The 17,666-nt window shown below is 44.6% G+C and overlaps 1 protein-coding gene across 3 annotated transcripts in view; it reads right to left on the bottom strand.

The window, feature by feature from the left end:
• Nucleotides 1-17,666, bottom strand: part of TTLL8 (tubulin tyrosine ligase like 8) — a 732,112-nt gene that overhangs the window by 7,953 nt on the left and 706,493 nt on the right. For 2 of the 3 annotated variants that reach the window (XM_069627868.1, XM_069627870.1), the window contains one exon: nt 4,562-4,874. The exons of the other annotated variant lie outside the window; for it this stretch is intronic. In XM_069627868.1, the coding sequence (XP_069483969.1) occupies nt 4,627-4,874 (248 nt within the window). In that variant the 3' untranslated portion in view covers nt 4,562-4,626. The remainder of the gene's footprint in view (nt 1-4,561; nt 4,875-17,666) is intronic. 3 annotated transcript variants of the gene reach the window in all.

Here is a 17,666-nt window from a genome sequence, read left to right as displayed (position 1 = left end):
ACTGCGAAAGAGATCGTTACTGACCAGTGAACTAGTTCCATGTCGAAAGTCATCACCAAAGTGAAAAAGTCTTACAAGTTGACACGCTCTGTACCTTCATCTTTCAACTCCAAATGATGATCTAGTGGAGCACTTTAATTAGACCTTCAAGACGTTTCTAGGGAAGCCAGTGTCCTATGATGCAAACGGTTCAAGAAACTGGGATGAGCTCCTTCCTGAGCCTTTCCCATTGACTGGAAACCAGTCAATGGGAAAGAAGATTAATTCATACTGGCCACCAATGAGAGACTGAGGGTGATTTCTTGCCTGGCTTAAAAGAGAAGCAGAAACTCCTGCATAATCGTCCCTACAGCTGAGTTGCTTCAAGGTTGGGGACCTGGTGCGCATCCTGTTACCCAGTTCTAAGAACAAACACATGGCCAAGTGGCATGAACCATATGAAATCAATGAAGTACTCGTCAATCACAACTAAAAAGTATTATGGGGAGACCGACGAAAGATAAGTGTACCACATGAACTGGCTAAAAGTCTGGCCGGGGCCCGAAGAACCCGCTTTGGTGGCCAACCTACTCCCGAATGACAGTAGACCAAAGTTGGCAGCCCTGACAGAACTGATTTCGGAATACCTCCTGATGGAACAAAAAGATGTTCTGACCTAACTGAAAAAAACCTTGATGTCTTCTGTGATCAGCTAGGAAAGGCTCATGGCTTCCTTTGTTGAATTGTGACTCTCCTTGGGAAGATTGTTCATCTTTGTTCGTATCACTTAACCAGAAGCACGCAAAGAGACTATAGAGTAGGAGGTACATAATATGCTCTAGCTCAGTGTCATCAAGACATCAAAAAGCCACTAGTCATCGCCAATTGTTCTTGAGCCAAACCTTTAGAAGCTGGAGCTTTTTCATCGATTTTCGCAGGGTTCACAAGATATCCAAATTCTAAACCTACCCCATTCAGAGAGTAAATGAAATAATCAAATGGATCGGCCCGACAAAGTACATCTCTACACTAGACCTCACGAAGGAAGAAGAGAAAACAGACTTCATTGTCCGATGGGTCTATACCAGTTCACATTGTTACCATTTGCCATACATGGTGTACCCTTCACATTCCAAAGAGTAATGGGTGTGGTTCTTCATCCTCATAAGGCATCCTTCAGGCATATATCTTGATGATATTATTTACAGCCACACCTGGGCAGATCTCCTGAAGAACCACTACCTGGTTGCCAACAGTTTACGGAAGGCCAGTCTTACTGTTAAAACAGCCAAGTATCATCTGGCCTTGGCTTCAGTAAAAGATCTGGGTTTCCAAGAAGGTAAAGGCATGGTTTAAGCACAAGCGGCCAAAGTAAAGGGAATCCAGGACAGTCGCAAATCAAAGACCAAAAAGGACAGGCACGCCTTTTTGGCTTCATGAGCTATTAAAGGCATTTCATGCCAACATTTACAATCATAGCTGTACCCCTAATGGACCAAATCTAGATCCACAGATCAAGTGGAACAGGGCAACCAAAGAAGGATTTGTTCAGTTAAAGTGTGCTCTATGTCACCCGCCCCTGCTGATCATGGCTCATTTTATAGACTCATTTATCCTTCAAACAGATGCATCATTGGTGTGCAGGCAGTGTTATCCAAAATTATGTACAGGTTGGGGAAACACAATTATCAAAAGGAAGCTCCAATCCAAGGAATAGAATAACACCTACTGCAGTGCGCCTAGCTATCTAGTGGGGCACAGACCCTAAATTAATACTGGACAAGGCAGAAGTGTGAATTGGTCACTGAACATGCCCCTCTGGCTTGGCTAACTGGGCCCAAATATACCACTCAGAGGGTCATGAGCTGTTATTGGCCCAACAGTCCTACACCTTATCAGTAATGCACTGAGGCATCTGCCAACAGGCCAATGTTGATTAGCAGGTACCTGGTTGTTGAAACACCAAGTGACAAAGGAAAATAGCAGGAAGATATGTAACAAAGTCTCCTTCTCTAGGGGGTACGAGGGAAATGACTCCAAGCTCCAGGTGTCTACGCCCGAGCCAGTGAATTATGGATCCAGGGGGAGGATGGGGAGGAACAAATGGTCACACTGCCTGGGGCCTGTCACACAGTAGATAAGGTCAGGTTTCAACAAAAGTCCAATCTCTATCCATAGTGGGGTCTGTTCTTGACCGCAAGCCTGCCTGCAAAGTCCATGAATATGTGGATTTGAAAAACACAGACCTTACAGGGAAACTGAAGATAGGGTTCACACCAAACCCCAAATTTCACTTACCTGTACAACTGCCCTATGCAGACTTTTTCCTCTCCTAGGTCGCTCTGCCTGGCACTGCCTATGTAGACATGGAACACGCGATGGCCACTAGCTTCATATAGACTTAGGCCTGCCCCCTCAGCCTCATTTTCACCCAAAGGAAGTGAAAGGCCTCAATCAATTCCAGCCTTCAGACCCTGGGGAAACACAGGTGCAAGCCCTCAATCCAGGTCCAACCAGAGGGACAGGAAACCAGCCCTGCAACTCATTGGAAGGGTGTAAGCAATTGGTGCAGTTTGTAGCTGGTGGTTGGAAGACTTTGGAGAGAGTTGCAAGGACAGAGTTGGAGTAGAGGCTGCTGGATGAGATAGAGCAAGACTGAGCCAAGAGGAAGAGGTGAAGAACTTGGGGAGGTGGTAGTGTTATGAAGAGGGGGTGAAAGCTGCGAGGAGAGGAAAGCAACATCAGGAGGATGAGGTGGTGAGAGTTTGGAGAAAGGGTTCATATAAGGAGGAGGTGGTACAAGATTCGAACAAGAGGAGGTGACATCAGAATGAGGTAGAGTCTTTTAAGGAGGCAGTATCAGAGGGAGGTTGTGAGAGCTTGGAGTAGAAGGGTTTAATATCAGGAGGAGGCAAGGAGACTATGGAAGAAGAGGGGTAGCATCAGGCAGAGGTGGTGAGAGTTTTGGAGCAGAAAGTAATGTCTGGAGAATATCGGAATGTATGTAGAAGGGGATACAATCCAGAGGAGGTGCTGGAGATCTGGAGAAAGTGGTTACAGCTGGACGCGGTGAGAATGAGAGCAGGAGCAGTAAGGTAGAAGATCAGGTTTGCCCAGATCAGGTGGAAGAGGTGGGAGGAGGCATGAGACTTGGGTAGAAAGATCTGAGCAGTGAGGAGTCTAGAATCCAGAAGCACTTACAGTACTACCTGAAAGGTGAAGGAGTGGCCGGGGACTAGAGAGCGGTAGTGGAAACTCCTGGCTCTAAATCCCAATTTTAGAGAACCTTGAGTACTACTTGAAGTTGGTGGAGGTGACTAAGAAGTGCATCTACCAGGGGTCTCAGGGAGGCATCTCTGACTTGGACTTAGTGAAGGCTGTTTTAGTTACTAGCTGTGGGTATGGGACATGGAAAAGCCTGCATCTATGTAGTTGGCCCAAAGGAGCCGTGATCACTCTGGGAGGAGGGGGTGCGAGTCTGAGTTTTGTTAGTGCTTCAGATGATTTCTCTGATTTGGTATTTCTTTTGTTTTGTGCGCTGTTTGAATAAAAATTCTGCGTGAAACTATAACACAATAAAGAATAATTAAAAAAAGACTTAAACCATACTTCCTTGGTCCAGTCGTTTGTGCCTCCAACTCAACATTCCGTGACAGACCCTGCTGGCCTACCCTAAATATCTCCCTGGTTGTATTGTAGTTCAAAATCTGTGCTTTCTAGATTTCATAAGGAGAAAATTGTTCCTTTCATGGATTATGGAGATAGTTTGGGGGTGCAGTGCACTTGCAAGCCTCTCTGCCCAATCGACTAATGTCCCCCCAGTCCACAACATTTCCATCATTTTGGTAATAAAGACTCAACCTTGCAATAATAAATGTGTGCATAGCACACACAATAATTATCAAAATCTGCCTTGTGCTGGGTGCATGTTACATATTTGGGGCAGACATTCTGTTTCCACCCCCATCCAATGGAGGCATAAATGCTGCTAAGAAAAATATATCCACATGCGCATCATTTTTAGGAGGTGATACAGTTGTTTGTCCCCAAGTCTTTTTAACGTCCTACTGAAGTTTCAGCTCTGCACAGGTAAAAAACCTAAGTGGGCCCAGTAGAGCTATTGAAAGGCAAAATCTGTACATGCCAATCTCTTACACTACACAAGGGCCCTCTCTGCACCCTAGAAAAAGGGAATCAGGTGCTTTAGATTTCCTGAAATTGCTAGATGGCAATGCTTCCATTTCTTTTCACGCTATGCCTATTCTAAGAAACAGCCTAGTTGTAATTATTCACATGAGCAAGCTTTGGCAAAACAGGATTCTGCGATCAACTGAAGAAAGGTTGCATTCGCCAACTCTGTGTTCCAAGTCTTTTGGTTTGATCTTGGAATTAATCCTGCTTGGGATTCTCTTTACAAGCGTATCGACACCTTGCAAAATTATCTAATCGTTGGCCTTCAAATATTTTTGCATTACACCTTGGACCTGTGCCTTAACTCAAAATGTGTCAAAGTACCCCACCAATACAAGCAAGTCATATGCAAGGCTACTATAGTCACTTCTGAGGATTTGTAACTACACACCTTTTTAGATGATAGGAGCATTATCATTGTTGATGCTACACAATCACATGATCCATGAGCTCTATCTAGCAACAGTCTGGAAGAGCAATCTTCTTCAAGTAATACGTCCATCTTCCAAGGTGCATTGTGCAAGTTCTCACCCATGAGGGAGTACCTGTACTCATAGCTGATGCATTCTGCATGCATGCCCGTTCTTCCATAGATTTTTCGGAATCATTTGCCAGCGTGGTGCATGCGTGCATTGAATTTTGCAACACAAGTCTGCTCTGTCTTTTTTCATCAGAGAGAACAATTTCCTCTGTACGTCTTCTCTCTGTGGAAGAGGATTGCATATATTACGGCTTTGATTCAAATTGTAAATGTAAATATGTATGCATAAAGGTCTAGATAGACATCAGGCTGTCCTGACTCCTTAGTTAAGGTTATAACTAGGGGTGCGTGGAATGTTCCTCCCACAAGTGGAATGGTGCGGAACCCGATCTACCACGAGAATGATATGCATAGCATTTCATGTACATTTTTCCATTCACAATAGTAGCAGAGCAGGAGGTAAATGGCTTGCAACGATATGTTTCCATGCAGTTTCTGTGGTCGAAAGGTCCTGGCAACAAGGATGGCCCATAACAACACAACAGACTGTCTGTCACTGTCATTAGATGGAACATTCTTTGCACTCTGGCAGAAATATTAAAGGCCTCTCTTGCTACATGACCTGGCACCCATTTGTGTCAAATCCGCTGGCAGGTGGGTGGCACTGATGTTCTTTCCACAATGCTGGGCGGAACAACGAATGCAATGGAATGCCCCTGTGTGCCCCTCCCCCATTCCACTAAGCAGGTGGATGGTGGAGGATTCACCCATCATTCGCTACAAGATACTTTAAAAAGGAAGTTAACTTTTAGAGAGCCTATTACCTTGGACCCTACTACTAACCTGTACAAAACTTTACAAAAATGAGTCTGGATCATATCGATTTTGTTTTTTGCTAAATGCGCTTTGCCATTGGAAACCGTATAGAGAGTTTTTCAGAATGCATAGCACAAAACATGCTCAATGAAAATTCACCAACTTTCAAGGGCAGATATGTGAGGTCTCATTAATGGCTTGCAGGTTTAGATATTTTTCAACTGTCCAGTTGGTGTAAAACATAAACCTACATGTCAGTGTGCATGTGGCTTCATGGATATGTGTTTACGAAATTCTGGAATTGTTTGGCATCGTACAAGCTATCTTTTCATTGGTTACAGCTGGGTTTACAAAATGTAAGGTAGCATCCATTATACTACATTTGTTCTCAAACACAACATGATTGCAAACGAATGGAAAGGGAAAAACAGTTCTTTCCTCACACACATCATCTATGGGGTTGTCAGTTCACTGCTCGCCTGTTCTGCATAACCCTCTTTGCTACTCACTCCTGGATCCGCCCCTTGTGAATAAGCCAACAAATTTGTGCATCATTTATAGCCTCAAATCTTTATCTGAAACAGGAATTCCAAGCTACAATGAATGGAATCAATGACTGCAACTGGGAACAGTATACAACACTTGCTCATTGGACTTAGTGGGTTCACCCATGATGCACCAGGTGCTTATCACCCTCTCCTAGGAACCAGCCATTGTCACGTACCAACCCAAGGACCTAGCCAACGTGCCACACTCCCAGGATACATCCTGCTTCTGTGACGAATCCTTGGATGCCGTCCATTCTTCCATAGGGGGGAACCCTTCCCATGGGGTCAGGGCAGTGCAGCCACAGTCCAATAGTCCCTCCCCCTGGGAGTGGTGTGCTGTGGGAGGAGCACATGGGTAAGGAAAACCCTTATGGGACGAGACCACAAGGAGAACACATCATCCCTCTTCCCCCTTTTCAGCCTCCCTTATCCTATCTGCCTATGCGGGGTAACGTAGGTACAAATTCCTCAATGTATAGGTGTAAAGTTTACAACCCCACTTTATTCATACTGAGAGGGACTACCCATATGTATCCTGTAATGGGGCTCGGAGGAAGACCACCACTAGTAACCCTAAGGAGGAAATCAGTATAATTACTGAGACAAAGAAGTGCTTAAGAGTACTCCGCGGGAACAACATGAGGGGTCTAGTCTATCTGTATATTGTTTAAGCATACCCGTGACAAAAACCAAGCAAGGACTCATGTTTACGACAAGCCCTCCCTCAACGAACTGCAAAGTTCCTCATTGCAGGTGGAGAGAGGTCAGACAGGGACGCCACGAGAAGAGCAACCCAGCCCAGAAGAGCCACCGAATAGAAGAGGGAGAAGGGAACAGAAGCTCCTGATTGGGAAAGCATCAGCAGTACTCCTCATAGTCACAGTAGCTGGCAGGAGAGTATAACAGGTAAACTGTGCACAAAAGCAGAATTTGTGTTTATGGGACCTGCACCCATACAAGCAATCAAAGGCATCAGCATTGATCATTACAATGTGGTGAATCCAGTGACAACATCATTCCCTCTCCGGGGAAGTTCTCATCCCATGTGGCCAGGGAATTGCAGCCGCTTCCTGATCCCAACCCTGGAGGTGGCTGCCTGCGGGAGGATCACATGGCGGGAGACAACCTTCATGGGAGGGAAGGAGACTCACTGGTAGGAATCTGGTATTCCCCTTTCCTCTCAGCCTATGACGCTCACTCTTTAACTCCCCTAACCTGTATTGCATATTGCGACATAGAACCTGTTCCCCTACTTAGTACTGACTATGAGGCTGAACTAGAGACGCGCTTTAGTCGTTGGAAGTGTCGGACAGGTGCCGGGACATTCAAAAGCCTGCTACTGCGAAGAAGATGGAGATCGAGGGGAAGCAGATTCACTTTACCCGACGCAGGTTGGGGAACGAAGGAGAAAACAGCAAGAGGAGGGGGCAGGCTAGTGACTTTTGCCACCGTCGCATGAGGCTGAAAGAAAGGTATGCCGTCTGAGAGCCTGCAGCAGGAGATACTGCGAGAAGCAGGCCACAGTGAAGCTGCTACTGAAGAGCTGACAGAATGCCGCCAGCAAGATGAGGCTCCCCAGAAAAGGAAGTGTGGATAATGAAGAATGCCAAAGCCACCACAAGAGACAGTTGAGCCCAAGCAAGGGAAGTGCGGCACTTCGTAGCATAGACCGCTCAGCACACAGAAGCGATGTGAAAGCGATGTGAAAGCGAACCCAAGCAAGGGAGCGGAAACGCTGAAAGTATTAAGAATGGAAACCAGTGAAGAGGGGTTGAAAACCCCAGGAATAATCTAACAAAACTAACATATGTTGAAGAAGACCTGGCACGCGAGTATACCAGGCAACGTGTGCCGAGTCTAAGACTCGCACACAAAAGTGTATGTTGTAAAAGCCCTGGAAGAAGCGTACACCAGGCAACAAGCTTGTGAATCTGGGACTGCAACCAAATACAAAGTGTACATTGTAAAGGTGGAACCTACTGTGAAAGCCCTGGCAAGAGAGTATACCATGCACAGGAGAAGTGTGAGAACACAAGGGAGGATACATACCTCTGGTGCAGAGATACAAAGAAGCCCTGGCATGAGAGTATACCAGGCAAAGTAGAAAGGTGCATAGTACAAAGTGAAAATTGTGAAAGCCTGGCAAGAGAGTACACCAGGCAATATGACTGTACTGTATTGCGAAGAGGCAGCTCTTAAGATTGTGAAAACTCTAGGAGAAAGGAAGCGTAACCCTTGAGAAAGAAACCTGTGTAAATTGTGTAATCAAGGAGCGACAATCACTTGATTTTGTTGAATCTAGGGGAAGGGAGCCATACTGCCTGGATTGGAGAATTATATAATTCTAAGACTGAGAAACTCACGGGCAGGAAGCCCCCCTCCTGAGACTTGTGAACTTTGATTCTTTTTTTTCTTTTTGCACTCTTTTGGGACTTGTGTTGAAACTGTGGAAGGAACCACCTTCAACCAGTTGAGAGACTATACCCCTTTTTCACATTATTTTAGGTTTAGAATGTAAGGGTCAGATTAGGATTTCAGACACAGGACATACAACTCTTTTGCTCTGGGACATTCTGACATTAACATCTTTTAGTTTTGTTGAGGCAGGGAAACCCCTCAAAGTGACAGCGCGAGATGGGTCTTTCTACAACCCAATTTTCTGTTGATAAAAGTTTATAGCAATCAACACAATGCCCTTGTGTTTGAGTCTTACTCCTGATTCCTTACACTAGTCACAGTACCTGGTAAAGCAGTGAACCAGGTTGATTGTGAGAAAGCTAAGAATATTCAGGGGAAGGATTCACCTGGTAGTTGTGGATACTGTGAAAAGCCAAGTGAAGGGTGGCATTCTCTTGGTATTGCGAGAAAGATAAGAGGAACCAGTGGAAGGGAGTCATTCTCCCTGGTATTTGTGAGCACTGTAAAGAGCCTGAAGAAGACCAAGCTAAGTGAGCCATTCTCTTGCTGTCAAGGATTGTACTTTGATACTTTAGTTTTTCACATCATTTTGGAACTTTGTCTTACACAGCTTGGAACTTGGTTGGAACTTTGTTTTCCTAAGAGAGGGACTGTGAGCTGGGGATGGAAGTCATTCCCACAAGAGATACTTTCCTAGAACACAAACTGCAAGTCCCTGTCCAGAAGAAAGGAACCATACCCCTGAACCAAGACATTAGCAGAACTATTAGTTTAGTTATAAGTGTGAGGTTCAGAGATAGGGTTTTGACACAGGATGGTGGACTCTTTTAGTTTCACAGACATTCTGACAACTCCTTAGTTTTTGTTGAGGCAGTGAAACCCTTCCTAGAGCTAGGAAAAGTTAGGTTTCCTTTTCTTAATGTTGGTAACAATAAAATTGTCTAGCAACAAGCATGCCATTTGGGGAATCAGGCATGGGGGAGTAGTGTTGGGTTGGAAGAGCCTGTTGAGTCAAGTGGTAGTGAATCTAAGGGTGTAGAAGTGAGAGATAGACAGAGACAATGATCCCACCAAAACGCCCCAGTCAACCCCTCCGTGCACTCACTGGAGACATGATGCTCTTGAGCCCCTGGCTCCTGAGATTGTGCTGCCTCCTTTTTGTCTCTTTGAAGCTCTTGCTCTCTTAACAGTTTTTGCCTATGCAGGTTAAAACCAAACCAAACATGGTCACCAGATAAGAATAAACCTAAGGGAGATGTGCTCTCAATGCGCCCTAGTTTCCAAATTGACAGTCACTCTTCCAATGCTAATAGCCTCAACTGGATTCCTTGATGGTCATTGGCAATGTTCGGCATGATCGTTTCAACCTCATTGTCCCTCTTCTGGACATGCAAAATATTGAAGCCGAGCTCTGCGACCATTTGCATCATATCAGTTTTGTTACTGCCTATCTTTGTCTTAATATGTAGGAGCATTTGGGCAAGCTCACCCTTTTTTGCAAGAGCCAAGGCATCATTCACATATTGCTAGTGGCTGTGAAGAAGTCCCCTATCTGGCTCTTTGAATAGACGATGAAGTCACCATGGGAGCCAGGTGCAATCACCCATTAAAGCTATGAGATTTCTGGGCTGTAAGGGGAGGATCCCTTAGCCCAACACACCATCTGTCTGACATCTGGCAGGAGCTTGTCACATTAGTTCAGCATATGACGATAATCTCTGTAAGGAGAACCCTAGCGTAATGATGGTCAATGACCCTCCTGTAGCCCTGGAGTGATATTGCTTACAAAGTGTACCCTGTAAGTTTTGGGAAGCCAAGGGGCTAATACTAGGAGAATGCTGGATGTCAGGAAAAACTTGATGCATGCAAGAAAGTGTACTTCCCACAGTGCTACTACAGGTGTGGGTAAGTCCCAGGAAATCCTAATTCTATTAGCTGTTAGTTACTGAGCTGAATGCCAATATGAAGTGCAGAGCTTCATGGGGTAGCCCTGCTCCAGATAGGCAACGAGTGGGAAACCAAGTTGGAGTTTTGGAGGGGGATGAAAACTTGGGTCATGGCCCCCAGAACCTAGGGGTGGGGTCAACAGAGCAGCTGAGAGGCTGCAGTTGATCTCAACTCGGGTCCCCCTATCAGATTCAAGACATTATTTTGGTACCCACCTGGGAATGGTTAATAATGGATGGGCTCCAGAGGGAGGGCTAAATCACTCAAACTCATGGGAGTGTTATGAGAGGAGTGTGAGCAATTTTAGAAGCGGACAAAACTTGGCAAGGGTTGGTGGTAGAATGAGAGAGGGGAGGTGGAGCAGGAGAGGTGAGGCTGGAGAAACATTGCAGGAAGAAGTGAGAGTAAGAACAGAGCAGAAAGCAAGAGGATGAGTACAGATAAGAGGGTGGTAGCTGGAGATGAAATATAGGAAAATGTGAAAGGAAGAAGAAATACAAAGGAGCCAGGAGGTAATATCCAGGGGGAAATTAGGGGTGCACGGAGGAGGAGACTGAAGGAAGTTTTGGCCTTCGTGGACTGGAGAGACATTCCTCCAGAGAACACTGTAGTTGAGGTCCTAAACGACTAAGGGTACAGAGGGCTCGGGCAAAACGGCGGTGGGAGGAATTCCACCAGGTTCTCTCCCAGGGCTGCAAGAGAAGGAGGGATCCCTCACAACCTGCAAAAATAAGGAGTATGTGTGTGAAAACAGGACAAATGTCCACATACCTTGACCACCAGGATGTGGAACGAGGGACCGAGGAGTAGGGCAAAGTCTACAGATGGAGAATAGTCGATAGGTCAGAGGGGCCTGCCTGACGTTATAGCCTCACACAGAAGGAACAAGTTCCAAAATTCCACAAGAGGCGGACCCGAACAGCTCGAGGAAGCAACTAGAAGGAAGCTTCCTATGGGAAGCACCAACTGCACAACAGATCCCTGTGGAAGCAGAGGAACAAAACCAGCCAGCAGGAGCAAACAGGAGAATTAAATCCAGACCAACACAATCCCAAGATGGAGACAACTCCAGTGTACAACAAAACAATTCAGTAAACCATCCAAGGTCTAGCACAGTTAAGGAAGAATTAATACAGAAGGAGTATCCAAAGGCACCCCAACACACAATCAGAGGTCAAAGAAATAATCTGAGTAGTAACAGAGGGATAATCCAGGCGGAAATCTAAAAAACGAGTAATACAAAGGTCAGGTAACATAGGTAATCAAGGAAGGCACAGAAAATCGCTACTCGAAAGAAGACGTTGAGAAACACGGTCTTGCGTTAGCTACTTCCTTATATTCCTGTTATGCTCTCTCGATGTGAGGCTTCTTCTTGGGATGGCTCCGCAAGGGTGGGAGCTGGCGATTTCCATCTGGAGAGATAATGTTCGCCGTTAGTCACCCTTGTCAGTCACGCAACTCTGCTAAAGCTCCTCCCACTTCCCAGTGTCCCTAACATATTGAAGGAGGAACCTGCACTGCTTATCCTCAGAGCCCGTCTTGAGGTGATGAAAGTCGTCTATACTCTTCACTGCCACCCCAATGCTACTCATCCTGGCTATTAGTAATTCCCTCTGCAATCTGAACTTTATCCATCTTAAACCACCATCCTTTCAAACCTACTTGTCCCACTCTTAGCCGATTCAGAATAGTTTCCTCTCTGTGTGCCAACTCTGCATTCACCCTACATCTTTTACACTGAACCTTGCTTTGTACCATGTACAAGTGCCTCCTCTTCCTGCTCGTACAGCACCTGCATTTCCATTCTACCTTAACTCTGCCTTTCACCACCACCTGGACCTCAGAGACACTTAAGGGGATCTCTATAGCCACTACCTCCCTAGTCCTAGCCTCATATGCAGCTCTGTCCACAAACTAATTTCCCAAAATCCCACAATGACTGGCAATCCATGCCAACTCAATCCCCATCTCACCCACTGTGCATTTCTCCAGCTGCTGTCTAATACGCAACACATTGTCTTTTCTATCGCCATTCCATTCCTTTATAGCTTTTAACGCACTCAACAGATCCACAAATACCACTACTTTTGCCAGCTGTTTTTCCATAGTGCTAACCACTGCCATATTTACTGCCCTCAACTCTGCCGTGCATATGGAGACATTATCTGATAACCTTGCCTTGTTAAACTCCTCTTCCACCTTAAAATAGTAGGCCATACCTACTTTGTGCTTGTCTGGGTCCCTGGATCCATCAGTATACTCCTGTGCACCTACTTTACCCTCCACATACCCAAGCGCCAATTTTGATTTCCACTCTATCACCCTTCTTTTTCACCACTACCTTTGGAAATTCTAAACAGATTTTCAGTTCATGCATCATCCATATGGGAAACGGCATTCTATCAGCATTCTCCACAACCTGTAGCACCTCCACCCCAAATGCTTCACTAACCCATCAGCATGAAACCCAAAGTTCCACCCTCTTCTCTCCCAGCTTTCACCTTTGTACACATGCATCCAGTTCACCTCCAGGCACTTTTTCACTGGGTGCCATTCATTGTAGGAGTGGCATTTCAACCAATATTTAACACACAATTCTACTCTCCTCAGGTCCAAGGGCAAAACCCCAGCCAACATCTGCACGGCTTCAGTAGGTGAAGACCTTAGTGTGCCTGTCACAATTCTCGAAGCACTTGCCTGAACTATCCAGTGAACCAAGCTGAGTCTTGCTGTAACGAAGCTGCAGTTGTACCCCGTATTCCAACTCATTCCTAACCATTCCAATATACATCATTCTCATGCTCTTTTGACATCCCGCCACTGCTGACCGGACACCGCCTTTAGCAGATTAAGGTGTCGTTTACATTTCGCTATTCTTCTGTCCACCTGTTCAATCTAAACGTTTATCCAGAGACACTCCCAGGTACCTAAATTCCGTCACTAGTTCCAGCACTATCCCACGCAGTCTAAGATCCAGGTTTACCCTTGTTCTACATCTATGAAACAGCATACAAACTGATTTGGAACTAGACATCATAAAACTCAATTTCGTGCATCATCCTTCCATGACATCCAATGTCATTTGCAACCTCTCCTGAATACTCCCACCTCACTTGCTTCTTACTCATAGCACCCCATCATCCACATGGAACCCGACTTTACATCCACACGCCTGGACCTTTCTTATAGGACCATACACTGCTACATTAAAGATGACAGGACTAATAACAATGCCCTGAGGAGTCCCATTCTCCATCAGATATTCCTGGGATAGCATTTCCCTCACTTTCACGCGGAACACTCTTATTTTCCCAAACGTTTTTCACCCAGGAAAATAATTTCCCTTGAACACCTTTCTCCCACAAAGTGTAGAGTAGACCTCCTCTCCATACCATATCATAAGCCTTCTCCATGTCTATTGCTATTGCACCCACCATTTCACTGCAGCTCAAGGCCTCTTCAATGTCCGATGTCAGAGCAATCACAGCATCCATAACTGACCTATGTTTCCGAAATCCATGCTGGAAAACACTGAGTTTACCCTCCGACTCCAGAAACTATACCAGTCTTTCACATACCATTTTCTCCATTACTTTGCATAGGACAGACGTCAGGGCTGTGGGTCGATGAGACCCATAAGAATCAGCTGGTTTTTCCGGTTTCAATATCGGGAGGATGATAGGCCTCTTCCACCCAAGCGGCAACGTCCCACTGGCCCACACCAAATTATACAGTCTCAACACTACCTCCAAGCAGTAATACAGTAACTTCTGCAGGAAGACATAGCGCACACCACCCTCTCCCGGGCTAGAGTCCCTACTTCCCTTCAAGGCTCTCCATAACTCCCAATTAGAGAAAGGCGTCCACACCTGCACATTCTCCAACACACTCACATTTGCAATCATGAAATTTGGCATCTCTTGTCTAGCTGCTGGGGAATATTTGCATGTACTGTGCACACCTGCAAAATGTGCCTCTAAAACCTTCACTTTACTACAGTCATCAACCAATTCATGCCGTCGACAATGAGTGGGACCTGATAAAACCGGCTCACCTGACCCGACATGCATTTAAATCTTGTCCATACCTGCGCCATACTTGTATCTCCAGAAAGATTACTGCACATCTCTTATGTGACCTGATTACACGTTGGGCAAAAGCCCTGGCCTTATTTCTTTAATATACTTATAACCAAGAGGTTTTGTATATACACTATCAAACATTTCACAATAAAAAATAAGCAACATTACGTGTATTTAAAGAAATTATCATAAACTGTGCAAGCTTAAAATAGATAAAAAGATTAAAATAAGAGAACAATACAATCTTTACAACATAAAACATATAGGCCTATAAGGAACCGTGCTAGACCTCCAAAAGTCTCTATACACTTAAGCAGCAATGACTGGGATACTATTTTTGTTTACAACACTCCTTCAGACAGGTGGTTTCAAATATTTATACATTTCCAATAAAACAGTACTCAAAAATATATAAAATTCATATCCTGTCCTTCCATAAGTAAATCCCAACATTGCGAAATAGTGATGTAATTAAACTGATTTTATAGAACAGTTCACTATTTGTAAAAAATGCATTAAGAATATGCCCCATCTTGGGCCAACTAACACATACCTTAAAACTGCAACTGTTGGTAATTCTCTGTGTTCCACTGCGGGTTTTTGCATATTCTACTTGTAACTACATTCTTAGTTCACATGACATTCTTGGAGTTCTATGCTTGAAATGACATTTTTTATGCAACGTTCTGTATGCCTGATTGCCATTTAACCTTTCTACGAGATATGTAAGATTTTGTGTCAGCGCCACAGTCGCTTTTTCTCATTTGAGAAAGTGCACGTATGTTGTTCTACGCACTAGCTTCCCTGTTCCCATGGTGATTGTCCCGCCTTCTGTGACGCCACGAAGGTGGGACCCAAGGCGTACGTGCTACCACACAACGCCGTTGGGTCACCATGGAAACATTCAAATACAGAAACAGTAATTCGTGCGCGTGCTCGTGCGAATGCAGTTGTCACCAACACAGCGTCTCTGACAGGTAAGGTTGACTCCATTTTCCACGTTCTTACGGCTTCAATTAAAGTTTCTTGTTACTGATTGTGGGTTTTACAGGAGCCCGCACTTCTACCCGTTGCTTCTCACGCTTATGGAGAAACATTTAAGAATTATTTGAAACTTAAGGTATGGGAAAAATATTTTTTATAAACAAGGTTTTGTTAATTTGCGGTATATACAGATACTCAGTTATTGACATAGAGCTTTTTCTGCTTCTGTCTTTTCATGTTCTTTCCGTTGTGGAACCCTTGGATTGGGTATGTGTTTAAATTTGTTCATATGAAACGTTGTTGTTACGCAATGGTTGACAATTGTTGAAATGTTCGTCAATGTAGATAGATCACTGAATCAATGTACCGCCCTGATGAAGGTTTATTGTAACCGAAATGCATTGGCATCTGTACATATGATCCTAACCAGATTTGGTGCAGCCTCATTGAATATGACAGAATAATATTCAAAAAGAGCTACAAATAAGGGATGTGAATAAACATTTCTGTAAATCATCATAATTGACAGCGATAATTTATTACTATAAAAGTTGTGGATAAACAATTTGATACATTTTCTTCCGAATGTTCAGCCCTCTTTAGGGACAACTGTGAGCACCAGTTCTTGATAGAGCATTTTTCCGTAGTTAAACTGATTGTCATAACATTTTAAGAACAACATTCTAAGACGAATCAAGCTTTCACATTCAATTAACATTTGCTTCAGTGTTTCCAATTCCATATTGCTACACAGTCTACACCACCTATTAGGTCGTAGACCTCCATCAAGGGCACCCCTCTTCTTCCAGGTAGTGCTAGAATTAAATTTCATTAGCAGATACTGGCTAATTACTTTAGGAGCTGGGAAGGCTTTGAATTATGCCGGTGGAGATTTTTTCGATGGAGGCGATACTCCAAATAGACACCACTAATATTTAGAGTTGCCAAATTTATAATGTTGGTTTCTAAACTGACTTCCTTAGTCTCCTTTTTCACCCATCTTTTAAAGGTGCCTAACGTACACCTGGGCATAGTATTAGCATATTTGTCCCTCCAAATTGTATGAATGCCCATCATCTTACCCAGACATCCCAGCTTGATACAACTCTCAACATCCTTAAACGTTGCCAAAAATGGGACAAAGCACCAATTGTGTTATTATCAAGTATTGAAAGTTTTTCATAGGTCATTGTTATTCTATTAATAACATGTGCAGTAATACTCTTAATGTCAAATTCAAGCAGGATATATTCTATTGAAACACTTTGCAGAAGACGCAACAACTTAAGCAATATTAATGCACTGTGAGAAACCTGGGGGTATTCTCCCTCATGCAGGCCTCGATAATCCCTTATTCAGGTGGGTAGGGAAGGATTGACGCTCTCAGATCCCAACTCTGGTGGTGGGTTGTGTGTGGGGGAATTACCCAGGTGAGATGCAGTATTATACTGGCAAGAAGGAGAAGAGGACAGGATCCCTGAGACCTTTGTAGGCTATACCCGATCTGCCGCCTTTCCTCCCAATGAATCCCTCTTGCCCAGATCCAATGAACCCTCCGTATATTTGTATTTGTATTTATTATGTTTATATAGCTCTTTACTCCAAAACGCTGTACATTTTAACAACTGGATACATATAACATTAACACTAGAAGCAATTTACAATTATGAATCAAACCAACAAAACAGTAAGTAGAGCAATTAAACTGAGAGGTAAGGGTGAGGAGGGGATGGAGGAGGGAAACAGAAGTGGTATAAGGGCGAGAATGGGGTGGGTGTAGGGAAGGGTGGAGGGAAGGTAGAGGATCATAGGGAAGAGACAAAGGAAGGAGGGGGAGCAAGAGGCAGGGAGGGTTTCATGTCGGGGGATGGAGAAGGAGAGATTTTAGGGAAGTGCGGAAGGAGGAGAAGGTAAGTATACAGCGGATTGAGAGTGAGATCCAGTGCACGGGGCGCTAGGAGCTGGTAGGAGCAGAAACGGGAGGGGTCACACGGGGAAGGAAGAACAGTGAGAAGGAAGTGGTTAGTTGAACGAAGGGAGCAGGAAGGAGTGTAGAAAGAGAGGAGGGAGGAGTGATAAGGGGGAGTAAGACCATGGAGAGATTTAAAGACTAAACAGAAGAAATGAAATTTAAGTTGGGAGTGAAAGGGAAGCCAGCCAGGGGAAGTAGAAATGGAGTCTCAGGAGGTTAGTAGACACCGAACCGCAGAATGGTAGATG

The sequence above is a fragment of the Ambystoma mexicanum genome, chromosome 12, assembly GCF_040938575.1.
Source record: "Ambystoma mexicanum isolate Mex_15411 chromosome 12, UKY_AmexF1_1, whole genome shotgun sequence".
In the NCBI taxonomy this organism is placed as follows: Eukaryota; Metazoa; Chordata; class Amphibia; order Caudata; family Ambystomatidae; genus Ambystoma; species Ambystoma mexicanum.
The sequence above is the reverse complement of the archived record's forward strand: the minus strand, read 5'-3'. Positions and strand labels throughout refer to the sequence as shown.